The 16092-nt window shown below is 46.5% G+C and overlaps 1 protein-coding gene across 4 annotated transcripts in view; it reads right to left on the bottom strand.

The window, feature by feature from the left end:
- Positions 1–696: 696 nt before the first annotated feature.
- CDK5RAP2 (CDK5 regulatory subunit associated protein 2) overlaps positions 697–16092 on the bottom strand; it is a 201128-nt gene continuing 185732 nt past the window's right edge. For all 4 annotated transcript variants that reach the window (XM_032251443.1, XM_032251440.1, XM_032251442.1 and 1 more), the window contains 5 exons: positions 15565–15830; positions 13376–13519; positions 6268–6394; positions 1571–1617; positions 697–1113 (listed from right to left, as the gene is read on the bottom strand). In XM_032251443.1, coding sequence (XP_032107334.1) covers positions 1057–1113; positions 1571–1617; positions 6268–6394; positions 13376–13519; positions 15565–15830 — 641 coding nt within the window. In that variant the 3' untranslated portion in view covers positions 697–1056. The remainder of the gene's footprint in view (positions 1114–1570; positions 1618–6267; positions 6395–13375; positions 13520–15564; positions 15831–16092) is intronic.

Genomic DNA, 16092 nt, shown 5'->3' on the forward strand with positions numbered 1-16092 from the left:
AATTCCGTGGTCAACACAAGCTTCTGCTCTCCAGGGGCTCAGAGGATTCACACACAGTGGTGTGGGGGCTGCGGGAGCAGAGGTGGGGCATGTCACCTAGTATCGGGTCAGAAGAGACTCCCCAAAGGGCCCAAAAAATATTTCTAAAGGACCATTTAAAGCTAACTAGAAAGAAAAAGGGTGGGAGTCCAAGAGGGCGCAGCCTGGGTCAGGCTGGGGAGAACACTGTTCCGTTTGCACAGAACACAAAGTGGAGAGGGAGGAGGCAGGAAGGGAGAGGAGTTGGAGGTGCCAGCAAGGCTTGTAAACCTTGTTATGGGCTCAGGCTTGGATCAGAGGGTAGCGGGAAGCCGCTAAAGTGTTTTGGCTGGGGCATCTTGGTCAGAGGCAGCGATGTGGACGGCTGACGATACACCCCAGTCATCATGGGAACAATGCAAATGCCATGTCCCAGCTCTGGGCCTCACTTTGCTCTTTGCTAAGCTGGGAATGGCACCACGGCAAGGGCTGCTGTCCAGCAGATTGTGAGATGCCGAGCACACGCCATGCGCACGGCCACACTGCACGGGGCTGGCTTCTCCGGACACCTGAGCGAGCTCGGCACTGAGTCATGCGACTCATGGAACCCTGGCCAGTCCCACGTGGGATTTTGGGACCTGGGCTTTGAGTCTCCACACAACAACTGAATCATCAAGGTGAAATGAAATGAATCATTTAATGAGAATCTTCAAACTGCAGCACTGGCTGAGTACTAAGCAAAGCCAGGGGAAGACCTGAAGCCCACCAAGGCGCACAGCCTCGGCTCCGGTGCCTGCCCCAGATCTGAAACGCAGCATCCAAGAGCTTGAGGCCTTTTACCACCCAGCTGTGGAGTATATGAACCTTTCTGACGACAGCTCTCAAGCCAACTTTCAGAGAGAAAACACGAAGGGAAAAAATAGACTTCCTTTGGCCAGACAGCTCTTTCTTCCTCAATAAATAGGAACCACACTTGGAAGAAAGAGACAGCGCGAGCTCAGTGGGGGAAGCACAACCTTTATTGGCTGAAAGTTCTCCTCAGGAGCCTGGTCTGCTGGGACTGCATGTTCCTGGATGGGCACCCCTGGGCCTAAGCTAGGAAAAGGAGGGGAAAAAAGGAGAATTTTAAGTCCAGTAGAGGTTTCTGAAGTCAGATCCCTGACAGAGGTAAATGCGAGATTGTTATTCTGAAAGTGCTTTCAAAGACATACTGTTTGATGAGTAAATATTTACTGAATAAAATGACGATGAGATCATACTGTATTCATTCATTCAAGAAATATGCATAAAATGCCTACTATGTGCCAAGTACTGTTTGCTGTACTTCTTACTGGTAAAAATAGCATACAAACTTAAAATTTAGAACCCCCACTCGCGACATGGCATGATAAAACACAACTTTTCATGCACTGCTGGGAAAAACACACAACTCTCCGAGGAGGACATGTCCCCTGGTTCCACCTGCACCTTCATTTTTCAAGAGGTCCTTTATAGGCCTGCACCCCACCCAACCTTCCACATGGCCTGTAGTGACAAGACTCAAAGGGCATACCTCCAGGTTTCCTCTGGCCTTCCGAAGGATTTTGTGGGTTACGACCACTGAGGAGAGAGCAAAGAATGTGATGATTAGGGGCGTGCATGTCCAGGAGAGCAGTGTGAAAGCCAAGTGCAGGGAAGATAAGCCCCACCCCAAAGGGTTCAGACATGTGGACAACATGTGGTCTGAAGCATCCAGACCAGAGGGAGGTACGAAGGCCGCACCTGACCCATCACATACCCCAGACCAAATAACCCATCAACAACACCTCTTGAAGGCCCCGAAAAGCCACCACCTGACAGCGATGCAGAGGCTAACGCATGCTATGGCATTTCACGGAAGACACCATCACAGCTCTGCACGGCTAGCTGGCTTCCCAGGTATCCCTCAGGTTCACCTCTGTGGGCCAGGGAGGGCAACGGCACTGGGAGGGTAGAGGCCTGGGCCTGCCCAGCACCCTTTGGTTTCCTAGGCCCTCTGGGAAGCAGCTGTGAGAAGGGACTGTGCCTTGATCAGGCAAACCCACATATGGGGGTCCAAGTCCTACCAAGCCAGGTTTTTACCAAGCAGCTCTTACAGCCAGCTCTGAAAGGCCTGGAAGAAAGAATCGTGGGCGTGCTGCTTCTCCTTTGCCTGCTTCCCCTGGGCAAGTCACATTCTGCCTGGACAGGAGCTGGTTGGGTGGGATGGTTTCAGAGCTCCCTGACGACACTGACGCCCAGAGCAGTGTACTAGATGGATCCCCACTGTATCTGAATTCCTGGAAGGAGCGGGCAAGCCCCGGCTTTCAGGAGCAACTGTAAAGTAAGGTGGCTTCTTCCTTCAGGCTTTTTCTTGTCCGACACAAATGCCAGTAGTAGCAAGAATGCCCCTCTTGATCAGAGTTCTGAGCCTGACAGGGAATCTGTTCTCAGCAGGGCTGGGTGAGGGTCAGAAAATCAGCTTACTCCCCACATGGGAAACATCAAAGGCTTCTAGAGCCACGCCTTTAGCCAACAGTGCCAGAGGCTGTCCCAGACTCATGCCCAACACACACAGCCCGACTCCCCGGTGGCTTCTTCAGAATAGGAGCTGTGTAGTGCCCTTGAGAAAATCTGTATTTCTTGCCTCACAGAAATTCCCCTCTGGAGGTAATGGAGTTTATTTGCAATCTGTGACACTGGGGATGGGACAGACGGTGTGGACTTTGTTTTTAGCTAAGCAAAACAACTTTCAGAGGTGGCCACTGCCTCTCTACCCCAACCAACCTCTGCTGCAGGGCAGAAGTTCTTGACATGGGGCCATGGATATGTTTGGGGAGTCAGTCCTAAATCCTCAGACACTGTGTGCAAATGTGGGTGTGGTCTAGATGTCTGCATTTCTCCAGAGAGAGGCCATAGCCTTCTCCAGATTCACCCAGGGGCCTGTGACCCAGAAAGGATTAAGTATCACAGCTGTGGAGGTTAGAGATAATTGTGAAAGAACGTTATATGTACCTAGAGAACAAAGCTTATGGCAGAAATAAGGATCATCTGGCTCAAGCTTTGAGGGGACTCCTACACCTGAACAGCACTGTCACATTTCAACGTACAGAAATCCCCACTTCAAGGAAAAGATCAAGGGACACAGCGCTGAAGGACTTGTCCCAAATCTACACTGGCCCCAGCGCAGAGATGGGACTCACACACAGGCCTGCCTAGCTCAGTCCACAGTTCTTCCCACCTTGGCAGGGTGCAGGGAAGAAGGTACCGACCTGAGTGGAGCAGGGTTGACCTGGTGACAAGTGGTTTCCAACTGAATATCCCCCCCACCCTATGGGGCAGAAGTACCGCCCTCGCTTTGCAAATGAGGACCTGAGGCTTCGAAGTGAGGTAGCTGGTTCCAGGTCACGTGGCCAGTGAGTGGCCCCAGGGCATCAGGACTCTCAGCGTCCCACCGGGATGCCCTTTCCTTACTTTTCCCTGTAGACTCTGAGAGAAGGTCTGGTGTCAGCTTGACCAGGCAAAAATCAGCCCTGGTGTTTGCTCTTCCCCATCACCACGGGGCGACAGAGGAAGAGGAGGTGCTACACCAACTTTCACCTAGTCCCTTTAGACCCAGAGCAGGTCAGTGAGGTCCACAGGGCTTGGAGAATTGCCGAGGACCTGACTCCTCGGAATGAGGTGCAGAGCCTGGCACAGGAGGAGATGCAGGCCCCGGGTCAGGCACCAACTGTGCTGCCTGGGGCAAGCGCCTCACCCTGCTCTGGTCAAGCCTGCTCTGTGCCAGGCCTAGGAGATATGGAGGGGGGGCAACACCAGCTCAGGCGGGGAAATGCTACAAGACATTTGTGGTTCTTCTTACTAGGAATGATTTGCCACCTCCATGCATAGGATTTGGTCGGCCTAATGGAAAGAGAGGGGAAGAGACTGGTTGAGCCTCATCTCTGTGCCAGGGACTGTGCTAAGTACAGTATAGTTTAGGTAGCGTTATCATCCTTATTTTACAGATAAGAAAACTGGGGTGCTTTTTATAAAGCTGCTATTGAACCCAGGCCCAACTCTCTAGTCTGAGTCCTTTGGAATTTGTATCTCCAGTTAGAGATGAGGAATCTAAAGCTTAGGGTTTTGGTCGAATGCAGGTCACATAGGACAGTAGAGATTCAATCAATAATTCCATGCTCTCTGACCTAGGACACAGGGGGCCTGGGTTCTGTCCTTTTGACCTCCCACGGTAATCAACCCATCGGAACCTACTTCTGCAATTTCCTCACCTGTCAACAGGGTTAGCTACCTGCCCTGTGACTGGTCAGGGCCGTAAGCTGCTGAGGAGGAGAGGTGCCAATGCAGACAGTTCTGCCTTTTCCTAAACCTATGCAGAGCATCGCCTCCCACCCAAGTATCTAACCCAAATACTCCACAGCTGCCTTAACATGACCACAACTGGCACTGTCTCCCTCCAGGTTCTCTATGAGGGACACAAAGTCTTCAACCAAACCCCAGAGACATCTGCCACTCTGCCAGGTTGATTTCCCTACAGTCTTTCAAAACCATCCCCTCTCCCCGACAGTCCTGAACCACTGCCCACCCGCGAGACTGCTGCAGCCCCCAAAGAGGTCTTCCCGGCCTCCTAGCCCCTCCAAGCTCAGCCATGGGATCTTCTAGTACACGCATGGACCCCGCCAGTCCCTGCTGCTCATCCTGGAGTCCTGTCCACAAGGTTCCTTGAAACCTGGTTCCTGCTTACCCCTCTCACTCATCTCCCACAGGAAAACCCTTTGCATATCCTAAGCATGTCCCTGAGCACTCGGTTCTCTCTCGCCCCTGGGAGCACAGCAGCAAGGCCACAGGGCCATCTGCCAGGATCCTCTTCCTGCCCCTTCGCTGTCTGATGAACTCCTAGTCATCCCTTGAGAACCAGTCAGTCTTGAACCACCTCTCAGGTCTCCTAGGATGTACTCAGCACACCGTCCTACAGCTAAGCTCTGTGTCTCCTACATTAAGCCCACAACCCTCACTGGCAAAGACTGTCTTGTTCACCTCTGTCCCGAGACTGGCATGAGGGGCAAAGAACAGAAACTCAGTGCCTGCTCAGTGGCTGAGCTTCTCTTTTTTGCAGTTCAAACGCTGCCAGTCTCACAGAGTCTATTTTCAGAAGGTGCCCAGGTGTGGCTAAGGAGAACTACTTGGCAATAATCTCTGTTCTGTGCTTCTCAGAAATGCTGGACTTTGATAAGAGAGACGCACAAGGCAGGCTGGCACCTCAGAGAGAAAGTGTTACAGTCAGCAGTTCTCCTAAGACAGGGAAATTGACACGCAGGCAGTGCAGGCTTGGCCGGTGCCATGTTACCAACAGGCACTAATGGAAACTCAGCCGCCGCCTGCTCCTCTAAACATGCAGCAGGAGAGAGTGCTGAGGGTTTAAACCGGGAAATGGAGCTGCTCCCAAACAATCTCCAAAGTGGCTAGATCGGAAATGGGACTGACCTTACAAAAGTTACTCAACCTCACCGACCCCAAGTCTCAGCATTTGCCTTGAGAAGTATTTCTCAAATCCATGCCCTCCTCTGGATCCCCAGTGTCATGGCCAAGGGCCTTCTTTCCTGCCTGACTAGGGAGTCGGCCTCCTCCTCACTGGTGAAGCAGCCACCAATGAGCCATTCTTGCACACAGATGTAACAGGTCAATCCTCTGCCCTGAGCCTGCCACCTACAGTCTTTCATGAAGCACTCCCTGATCCCCAATCCCTCCCGCCTCAATCCACTGTTTGCAGCCCTTACCCCACTGACAGGCACTGTTTCTGGTTTCTGACACAGAAAAGCGATTTCTTGCCTCTGTACCTCTCTCCACACTCCTCCCCACTAGACGGCCACTCCTCATTCCATCTGACGATGCCTACCCCTCCCTTCACACTCAGTTAAGAGGTCACTTTGTCTAAGATGCCCACCTCCCTGGGACGGAGTGATGGCCACCCCAGACCCACCCCAGTGTGCTGCATCTTCCCATCACTGCACATGCCACATGGCTGTCTCCCAGTGAGATGACAGTCCCTGGCACCAAGGGGCCACTCTACAAAGGTATGTTAAGTGAATACACTTGTCCATGTGAGTCAGAAGGATGGAGTATGAAAAGAAACCCACAAATGAGAGGCATGATTACAAACAATCTGGGCTCCAGAGTGGGTAATCCAGGGCTGAACTGGGAGCCCTTGGAGGCAGGAAGGCAGGCAGAGCGGTCACCCCCACACTCACTCACACTGATCAAAGATGACTTTTTCCTGGCGCTTGCTCAGTTGCAAAAGCTTCACAGTGTTTTGCAACTTCTTTTCTTGTTCAAACAATTTTTTATGTAGTTTAGTAATCTCTGTCTTCATTTCTCCAATCTAGAGAAAAAATAAATTAGAAAAATGAACAAAGAACATAAAACGTCATATTACATAGGAAGGATTACAAAGCCATATGAAAAAATGCTCAACCTCACTAGCAAAAATATTTGAATGGAAATAAGCAGGAAAGGGCAAATTTGGACAAAACCCACTGAAGGTAAGGGGAAAGACCTCGTGACCTCTGGTGGAAGTGCAGGTTGGCATGGCCCAGCAAGAACGCCTTGGCAAGATCCACCAAACTAAGATGCGCTTAACTCTTTGTCCCCCACAGTTCTACACTTTGGCATTTACCCCAAGGAATAACAACATAAGCACAAGAAGATGCCTATATACAAGGATGTTCGTCTCAGTATTGTTCATGGTAGGAAAACATAACCTGATTTGATCAGTATTGATCTGGATAAATTATGGTACTTATATATAATACAATAATTTTGCAACAACTAAAAATGATGTTGTAGAGCTCTATATATTGATATCAAAAAATGATCACAATAAGTGACAAAAGAGCCCAGAACAACACATCCTGTATCTAAGGCATTCCTGTTCCACAAAACTGAATATAAATGTCCACATCCATAGATGTCATCAAAATGTTAGAAGCAATTATCTCCATGAGATATGATTTCAAATTGAGTTTAAAAAAAAAAAACTATAATGCTGATTTTAAAAACTTTTCCGTGTCTAAATCTTAAAAAGATCATATAAAAGTATTATTAGAAGATGTGGGAAGTAGAAAAGTTCCTTTTTAAAGTTTCCTTTCTTGTCAAAAAATAAATCATAAGTGTGCTAATAAGTCTGTTAAGCCCTATTCTATGTAGCTGTTAGACATGCCATGCTTACAGGCACGTAGTACATTCTGTATCCTTGTACTTTAACCAAGATATCTGTGCTGGACGTGCTCACAGGCATGTCCCAGCTCTCCACTGCTTTTACCTGTTTAAAAAAGTTTTAAGTTATTAGTCAATCATGTTTCAGTTTAAATTGTGAGGTCTGGCTCCAACCAATGGAAATCAAACACAGCAGGAAGAACAACCCCAAATGTGTAAGGGATAAATTGGTCTGCCTTTCCTTTGTTCATTGTACTCTCATGGCACAATGGCTAGCGAGGGTACCCTTCCTGCAGTTCAGGAAGTAAAAACGGCATTGCTAAAAAATCCTTTGTCTCAGTGCTAATTTTTTGTTGCTGCACCAAGCGTCTATTTCTAACAGAAAAGTATGCTCCATTTGGAGAAACTTTTGGTTTTGCAGAGTAAACTGTGGATGGGTGGCAAAACCAGAGTCCTCAGTGCTCTGAGGTGAAATACACACACGGTGGAGCCCTCTCAGCCAGTCTCCACCAAACCAGCTCACAGAGGAAAGACACTCCCTTTCTGTCAGGAAAGTACCCTGGCACAGGCTGCTCTCTGCTGCACCAAAACACTTCTGCTCCCAACAGGAGACACGGTGAGTTGTCAGCTCAGGAAGAGTCACTTTAGTTTGTTCCCAAATTTGTTGATGGTAGCTGTACTTGTAATCAAATTGCATAATTCAATTAAATATTAAGTAAGCCCATGAAATATGTGTATTAAAAGAGAGAACTGGTTGTATGAAAACTAACATATGCTTCAGGAAAGACTTGATAAAAGCAAGTCACTAAAAAACACGTTTCTGGCAAATTAGGTGTGGGTGAGACAATTATAAAAGATGTGGGAGGAACACAGTCTAGAAGAATTCCATATTCAAATTGCTTTGCAAGTGTCTAAGTTTTCTCTTCATCTTAAAGAAACAGAAATTCAAAGTGACAGACATACATTATGGATGCAGTTTATGAAAGAAAGAAGATGTGAAACTCCAATCAGAAGACCCATATTCAAAGAAAAGGCCCTGGCCCTACATCAAAAGAATGGCAAATGAATGTACATTTAGCTGTTTTAAGTTAAACTAAAATGTTTAAGGTACGTATCATTTTTTGATTCTCTGACTTAACCTACTTTTAAGATTAACCAGTCATGTCAGGTACAAGGACTTCAACAGTTCTTCCCAAACAGATCCTAATTTTAAACATTAGGTTTGCTTTGATTCTTTTCCTTGGGGCTAAGAGCCCACGAAGATTTAGGTTCTGGTCATGGCTCTAAAGGCCACACATTCCAGGACAAAGTCTCTCTACAGTCAAAGCCTTAGTCCCACATCTGTAAAATCAGAATAATAATCCCTGACCCAGCTATCACACTGCAGTAGAGTGAGACTCACATGAGACAATGGAAGACAGCAGGAATGATCATTTCAAACTCAGCCTGACTGACCCATTCCGCTTTCTAAAGTCAGCTCAGGTGTCGCCTCTTCCAGGAAGTTGACCTGGCACTTCTTTTAGGCTGGCTGCTGCTACACTGGGTGCCCCAGGGCCTCAGTGTCTCCCCATCACCGCCCATGTCACAGCACACTGGAGTGACTGGTCCTTTACTTGTTTGCTTTCTGTACCGACCACACGCTCATTTCCTCCCTCTAACCACCAGTGTCTGGTGCAGAGCCGGAGCTGTGACACCATGTACCCACTCACAGTGGGCTAATTTTCACTGGTGCTCTCATAACACCCTGTACATATTCTATCCAGTACTTAAAACAGGGAATTTTAATTGTTTACATGTCTGTTATTCCCCTGGATTCAAATCTTCATTTTTATAGGATGGATATACCATGGTAACAACAGCAGGGGCTCAAAGCACAGCTCCAGCACTCCCCAGCTCTATGACGCTGAAGCAAGTCACTTAACCTCTTGGATTTTCTGTTCCTACCACTGGAAAATGGGAAGAATCATGTTTAAATCCTTCAAGATTTCCTCAAGGGATCAAATGAAACGCTGGGTGTAAGCAGTGTGCCTGGTGTCCGCAGAAACTCACCAGAACAACCCCTCCCAGGGGCCACAGAGCTGCAGCGCTGGAAGCCACCCCTTCCCAGGAGGCCTCAGGCTTCTGCGTTAGTGTTCTGCCTGACTTCATGGACAGGAATTTTTGCTCGTTTTTTCATGGTGAAAAATCTCAAACATTTACAAAAGTAGAAAGAAGTGGATAATGAATCCCCAAGTGCCTATACAGCTGCAGCAATGATCAATTCATGGCCACACTTGTATCTACGACATTCCTGCCCATCCTCTCCCCAAGATGATTCTGAAACCAACCCTAGAAGCCAATCATATCATTTCATCTATAAAATTTTTTACATCTCTCAAGAAGAAAAAGTTGTCTTTTTTTGTTTGTTTGTTTGAAATAGAGACAGCATCTTACTATGTTGCCCAGGCTGCTCTCGAACTTCTGGCCTCAGGTGATCTTCCCACCTTGGCCTCTGAAAGTTCTGGGATTACAGGCATGAGCCACCATCCCAGCCATAAAAAGATTCTTAAAAAAAAAAAAAAAAAAAAAAAAAAAAAAAAATCCACAATATCATTATGACACCTAAAAAAAAAAAGGCAGTAATTCCTTAGTATCACCAAATACAGTCAGTGAACACTCCCTTAGAGCTTTATAATTTTCTTTTTCGAAAAAATTGGTTCAATTCAGGATGCAAATAAGATCCAAGTTTGGCATCTGTTTGTCGTTTAAGTTTCTTTTAATCCAGTGGTTCTCAAACCTACCTAGAGGGTTGTAAAACCAGACTGCTGGGGTGCACTCTCACAGTTCCTGATTTAGTAGGTTTGGGGTGAGGCCCAAGAAGGTACATTCTGAAGGTGATGCAGGTGCTGCAGATCCAGGGCCCACACTTTGGGAACCACTCTAAATCCATGGGGTTCTCTCCCTCTTTTCTCATGCTGGATCCTTTCTCACTAGGATAAAATATGTTCCAGGTTCATACTTTACATTTCCTGCCCCAAACCTGGCAGCAAGCCATTTCTGCAAGAAACCCTAGTTCCTTTTAGTGGGCAAAGGTATCTAGAAACCATAATTTGGGCATCAAGGGTGCTCACTGGTACTAGAACAGACATGGTTTCTAGAGTATTATATGTTGAGAACATTCATAAATTTTTTTTAATGGATAATACATCACAAGTTCATACTGATATCTGCTATTCAAATTTAGGATTACAGGGTTATTTCTTTGATTTCATATCTCTTTTTCCTCACAGTAAAAATAGTTCCCAATAAAATTAAAGGTTGTATTATCTTAAAAGAGAAATACAATAATTCAGAATATCAATATCAATATTATTACTAACTATATAACCATTGAGAAGAGTTTAAATTTTTTCTTGCCCTTAGAATATTTCTACTAGAAATGTGTGGTCAAACTACTGTTTTAGGCATTAAAATGTTTCTTTTTGTGCTGTTATGCCTATAATGCCACATACAGTAAGGTTTGTTTCATCTTGCCAAGAATTTTTAGAAACTGTTTTCTCATTTCAATTTTTTTTATAATTATGTAATACATTTATACAGCTGCAAAGTCAAATCTACAAAACAAAGTCTATTCAGAGAAATCTACCTCCTGTCTGTTACTCCAATCTCTCCCCTCCCACTACTATATGTAGCCTGTTTTATTATTGTTTATTCTCCATTTAAAAAAATTATTATAAGCAAGTATGTGTGTACATTTGTATCCCTCCACACAACTGGGGCACATGATACACACTTTCCAGAGTAGTCCAGACTGCATGGGATGGTATACTAAACGCAAAAGGCAATTAATAACACTCAAGACAAAACACCAGGTAGTTCAAAACCCCTGGGTTGCTGGTGAAAACTTAGAAATCAGCATTACACACATTTCACACCAAGCAAAGGCACTGTATAAAACACAGAAGTGACAGAAAAGTGGTTAGAGGCAATTTAACACCACACAGGGGGTCTGTAGCCCAGCAACCACATCAGAGCATCTCAAAGGTCCTTTTTCTGGCTCCACGATTCCATGACATCAAAGTGAGCATAATCAATTACTCAAGAAACCTTTGGAAGGAAAGCGGCACTCAGGAGCACCAACCATTCCTGGAACGATTTGCAAGCAGGGGAAAATCAATGTGGCTATAATTTGTGTGTGTATGTACACATAATATATTATATATATGTGTGTGTATGTGTGTGAGCTGTATTCTGTTGATTCAACAGTTACTACTATGTGCTAAGGACAAAAACACTGCATTAAGGGTCAACTGTTTGGTTCAGACATGTTTATGTTAAAATCATATGAGGCAGGTACTAGTTTGGGTGTACAGAAAAAAAATCACTGGTTCACTCAAAAATATAAATAAAACAGACACTGTCCTCTGAAGGAAAATAGAGGAAGACAGACATTAAACATATACACAATTATAATTTGTTGAAAAGGCCATGATGAAACAGAAGAGGAGGCTATGATGGAGGAATCACGGAGCCCTCTCTGACTCTGGGGTAATATTTAAGCTAAAACTTGAAAGGTGAGAAGGAGCCAGCCAGGAGCAGGACATGGGACACTCCAGGCCATCTGTGTCACCTAAGCGTAAGATGGAAAAGGGCTTGATAGATTAGAAGAAGGGAAAGGCTGGCGCAGTGGCTCACACCTGTAATCCCAGCACTTTGGGAGGCTGAGGTGGGCGGATCACCTGAGGTCAGGAGTTCGAGACCAGCCTGACCAGTATGGTGAAACCCCATCTTAAAAAAAAAAAAAATAGAAGAAGGGAAAGACCAATGTGGGGCTGGACCCCAGTGAGTCCCAGCCTTCCTCCCTGACACTGTCTTTCACCTGATACTGGCACCAGCTAAACGTGGGTGGAAAAAAAGATTTTTCTATGGAATGAACAGTTATGAACTTCCCTGAGCTTAGTGCATCCAAACTTTGTCCCCAGGGTCCCAAGAGGGAAATCTTAGGACATGCTCATGAGGACCTTCAGAGCAGAGGGCTGCCCAACCAGCTACTTCATGGTCATGTTTAAGAGACCTGAAAGCTGTCAAAAGGGGGTTAACTAAATGAGATAATGACACAAAATGTAAATTTCCCTTTTGCCTTTTTGCTGGCCTTTGGCAAGAACTTACAGGTTAGATAAACAAAGGGGCAAATATCTATCAGGCCACCAAGCAGAGAGTTCTAACTCTTCCTTAACCTGCATATCCCTTCTTCCAAGGAGGTTTCTTGGATTAGCCAGAGTGGGCACTCACCTTGTCATGATACCACATGTATCCCACACATCCCACACACAGAAATCAGGGGACAGCTTCTACTCTCCCTGACTCCTGGTTTGCAGCCTAAGTAGTTAAAACAGATTTTGAACAAGTTCCACTCAAATATGATGATAAGGCTGAGCACTGTGGCTCACGCCTGTAATCCCAGCACTTTGGGAGGCCAAAGCGGGTGGATCATCTGAGGTTGGGAGTTTGAGACCAGCCTGACCAACATGGAGAAACCCCATCTCTACTAAAAATACAAAAAATTAGCTGGGCGTGGTGGTACATGTCTGTAATCCCAGCTACTCGGGAGGCTGAGGCAGAAGAATCATTTGAACCCAGGAGGTGGAGGTTGCAGTGAGCCAAGATAGCACCACTGCATTCCAGACTGGGCAACAAGAGTAAAACTCCATCTCAAAAACAAAACAAAACAAAAAAACAGAAAAAGAAAAAAAAAAGATGATGATGAAAACCATTGATAGGAATTAGAAGGTTCAGAGAAAGGCATCTATAAAAGGGATGAATGATGAGTAAAAAAGAATGAGCTAGTCTATGAGGACAAACTGGGACTTCAAGCTCTAACCCTGACCAAGGGCCTTGGCTGCCGGAGTCGGAATTTCTTCATGTGCAGAACACGGACAGGATTCTACTCAACAAAGATGTGCTCAGACAGGTCAGGGCTACAGGAGTGTGGGACAGATCAATTAAGAACACAGTGAAGCCATGGCAAAAAGTGCCATCTCCTCCCCGATACATATCCCAAATGGTGGGCACATCTGCTATGGGCCAGGTCCTGGGCTTGGCATGGAGGAAACTGAGACACGGGCCCCAGTGGCATCCTTGAGCCTCTGAATCATGTGTCACCACCTACCTGCTTACAGTGAAGAGGGCACTGGCCATCCGAGGGTAGAGAGACTCTCCAGAGGCGCGTCAGCCGCCTGTAGGCCTCTTCCAGGGTCAGCCTGGCTGTGCTCACACTGCTCACAAACTTGCTAAGTGGTACCAGGTGTGGACCCTACACAGGGGGGATATGAAGGCCTTTATATGCAGTCGTGAAAAAGATTTTGGACAAGCAAGACTTAACATGCAGCATAAATCTCCAGACTGTAGGGCTTCTGTTTCACATGCTGAGCAAAAGCCTGGTGCCACGTAACACCAATTTATTGTTCTTACAGACTGGCGAATTGTAGATTATGAGAGAATTTCAGTGGTGATTTTAGCCCAATCAATAACTATGATTAATAACCACCAACATTAACTACAGTTACTACTCCAAGTAAAGGATCTGTGGGAGGGCTATTCTCACTGTTTAGCAGCCCACAGAGACGCCCCCCACCCCCCAGAGCAAATGACACCAGCAGCAAGCAATAAATGGTTTTGTCTTCAGTGGTCCCAGTTAAATGGCCCTGCTGTAGTGAATATGATATCAGGGCCTTGTAAAGTCTCTTTCACCCTCTCTGCTGGCAGAGCAAACTCAAATTGGGAGGCATCAAGGACATAAGAAAACTAAGTATGTGACTCCGAAAAGGAGAAACACAAAAAAAGAAGAAATGAAAAAAGCATTTGTTTTTATAAGTAATAAGTAAATACAAAAATAGAACAAAGTCAGACACAGTGGTTCATGCCTGCAATCCTAACACTTTGGGAGGCCAAGGCAGGAGGATTGCTTGAGCCCAGGAATTCGAGACCACCCTAGGCAACATGGTGAGATCCCATCTCTACAAAAAATAAAAAATCAGCTAGGTGTGGCAGTGTAGCACACCCGTAGTCCTGGCTACTTGGGAAGCTGAGATGGGAGGATTGCTTAAGTCCAGGAGGTCAAGGCTGCAGTGTGCCACATACCCCAGCCTGGGTAACACTGCCGGACCCTGTCTCAAAAAAAAAAAAAAAAAGATACACACTTTTTAGATATCAAAGTGACAAAACAATCATTATAAATACAATTATCTCAGCCAGGCACAGTGGCTCATGCATGTAATTCCAGCACTTTGGGAAGCCAAGATGGGTGGATCACCTGAGGTCAGGAGTTCAAGACCAGCCTGGCCAACATAGCGAAATCCCATTTCTACTACAAATACAAAAATTAGTTGGGCATGGTGGCAGACACCTGTAATCCCAGCTACCAGAGAGGCTGAGGCAGGAGAATCGCTTGAACTCAGGAGGCGGACGCTGCACTGAACGGAGATCACATCACTGAACTGCAGCCTGGGTGACAGAAATGAGACTCCATCGGGAAAAGGAAAAAAAAAAAATTATATATATATATATATATATATATGACCAGGCATGATAGCTCACGTCTGTAATCCCAATACTTTTGGGTAGCCAAGCTGGGAGGATCATTTGAGCCCAGGAGTTCAAGGCCAGCCTGGGCAACATAGTGAGACCCTGTCTCTAAAATAATAGCCAGGTGATGGCACATGCCTGTGGTCACAGCTACTTAGGAGGCTGATGCAGGAAGACTGCTTGAGCCTACGAGGTGCAGGTCGAGGCTACAGTGAGCCATGATCACACCACTGTACTCCAGCCTGGGCGACAGAGCTAGATCCTGTCTCAAAACAAAAAAACACAACAACAATAAAAGCTCAATGAAGACAAAAATGTAGTGAGACAAACGATCCATTTATGAACAGAGATAGAATCATTTTGGAAAGTAATGCAGCAATGGTTATCATCAAGAACACTAAAAACTTCATAACTTTTGAACTACTAATTCCACTTCATAATGAGTGACAGCCAGGTGGATGGCAGATGAATGGACACACGGGGGTGCAGATGGAGAGAAGAATGGATGAGAGACCAGATGTACAGAGCCGTCATGGGAGCGAGACAGCAGAGCCCAGGAAGCAGTTACAGGAAGAGAGGGCGTGACCCCCACAAAACGCAACCACCACCAACAGTCCCCCACACTGGACCTGACCTCTGAGCTCTCTGGAGCCACACTTCCTGTCCCTCTCCTCAGGGTCCTACTGAGGACAACTGCGCCATTTGACTCCCCTACCCCTTCCACTGACACTCCCAGGGAGCAGCTTGTGCCCTCTAGCTCTGTGATCAGGTTACCTTTGTTCCCAGCTCTTGACTTGCGGAGCTGGGAGTCTCTTGGGTTTGAATGTCCATTTCGGCAAGCAGCCTCTGTCCCTGGCCGATCTGCTTGAGCAGGGCCTCATAGTCCTCAATCAGGCCCAGGACATGGCAGCCACTCTTGTCGGCCCATAGGCGGTGGCCAGTGACCAGGCGGGACACACACGGAGTGCTAATTGCCGAGCTGCCACTGTTGCAGGAGAGGGAGTCTGTGTCATTCCCAGAGAGTAGAGGAGTCTCTGAAACTGTAACATGAGAGGTAGGATGTAAAATCTGTTTCAGCTAACACTCTGCACTCAAGGAGCTTATGATGTTGAAGCTAGCTAGGAGGTCTAGGACAGGCCCTCGTGCCCAAATGTCACCCAACACAAGCCCAGAGGGGAAAAGCCACCTGGCTCCTGGACCTCTGTATATTACCCCACACTGGGCTATGAGTCATCTTGTAGGAGAGGCTCAAGTCAATTCAACCGACACTTATCAACCACCCACTCGGCAGAAGACCCCAGA

Source organism: Sapajus apella, unplaced genomic scaffold (genome assembly GCF_009761245.1).
Source record: "Sapajus apella isolate SASKATOON/1434 unplaced genomic scaffold, GSC_monkey_1.0 scaffold76, whole genome shotgun sequence".
In the NCBI taxonomy this organism is placed as follows: Eukaryota; Metazoa; Chordata; class Mammalia; order Primates; family Cebidae; genus Sapajus; species Sapajus apella.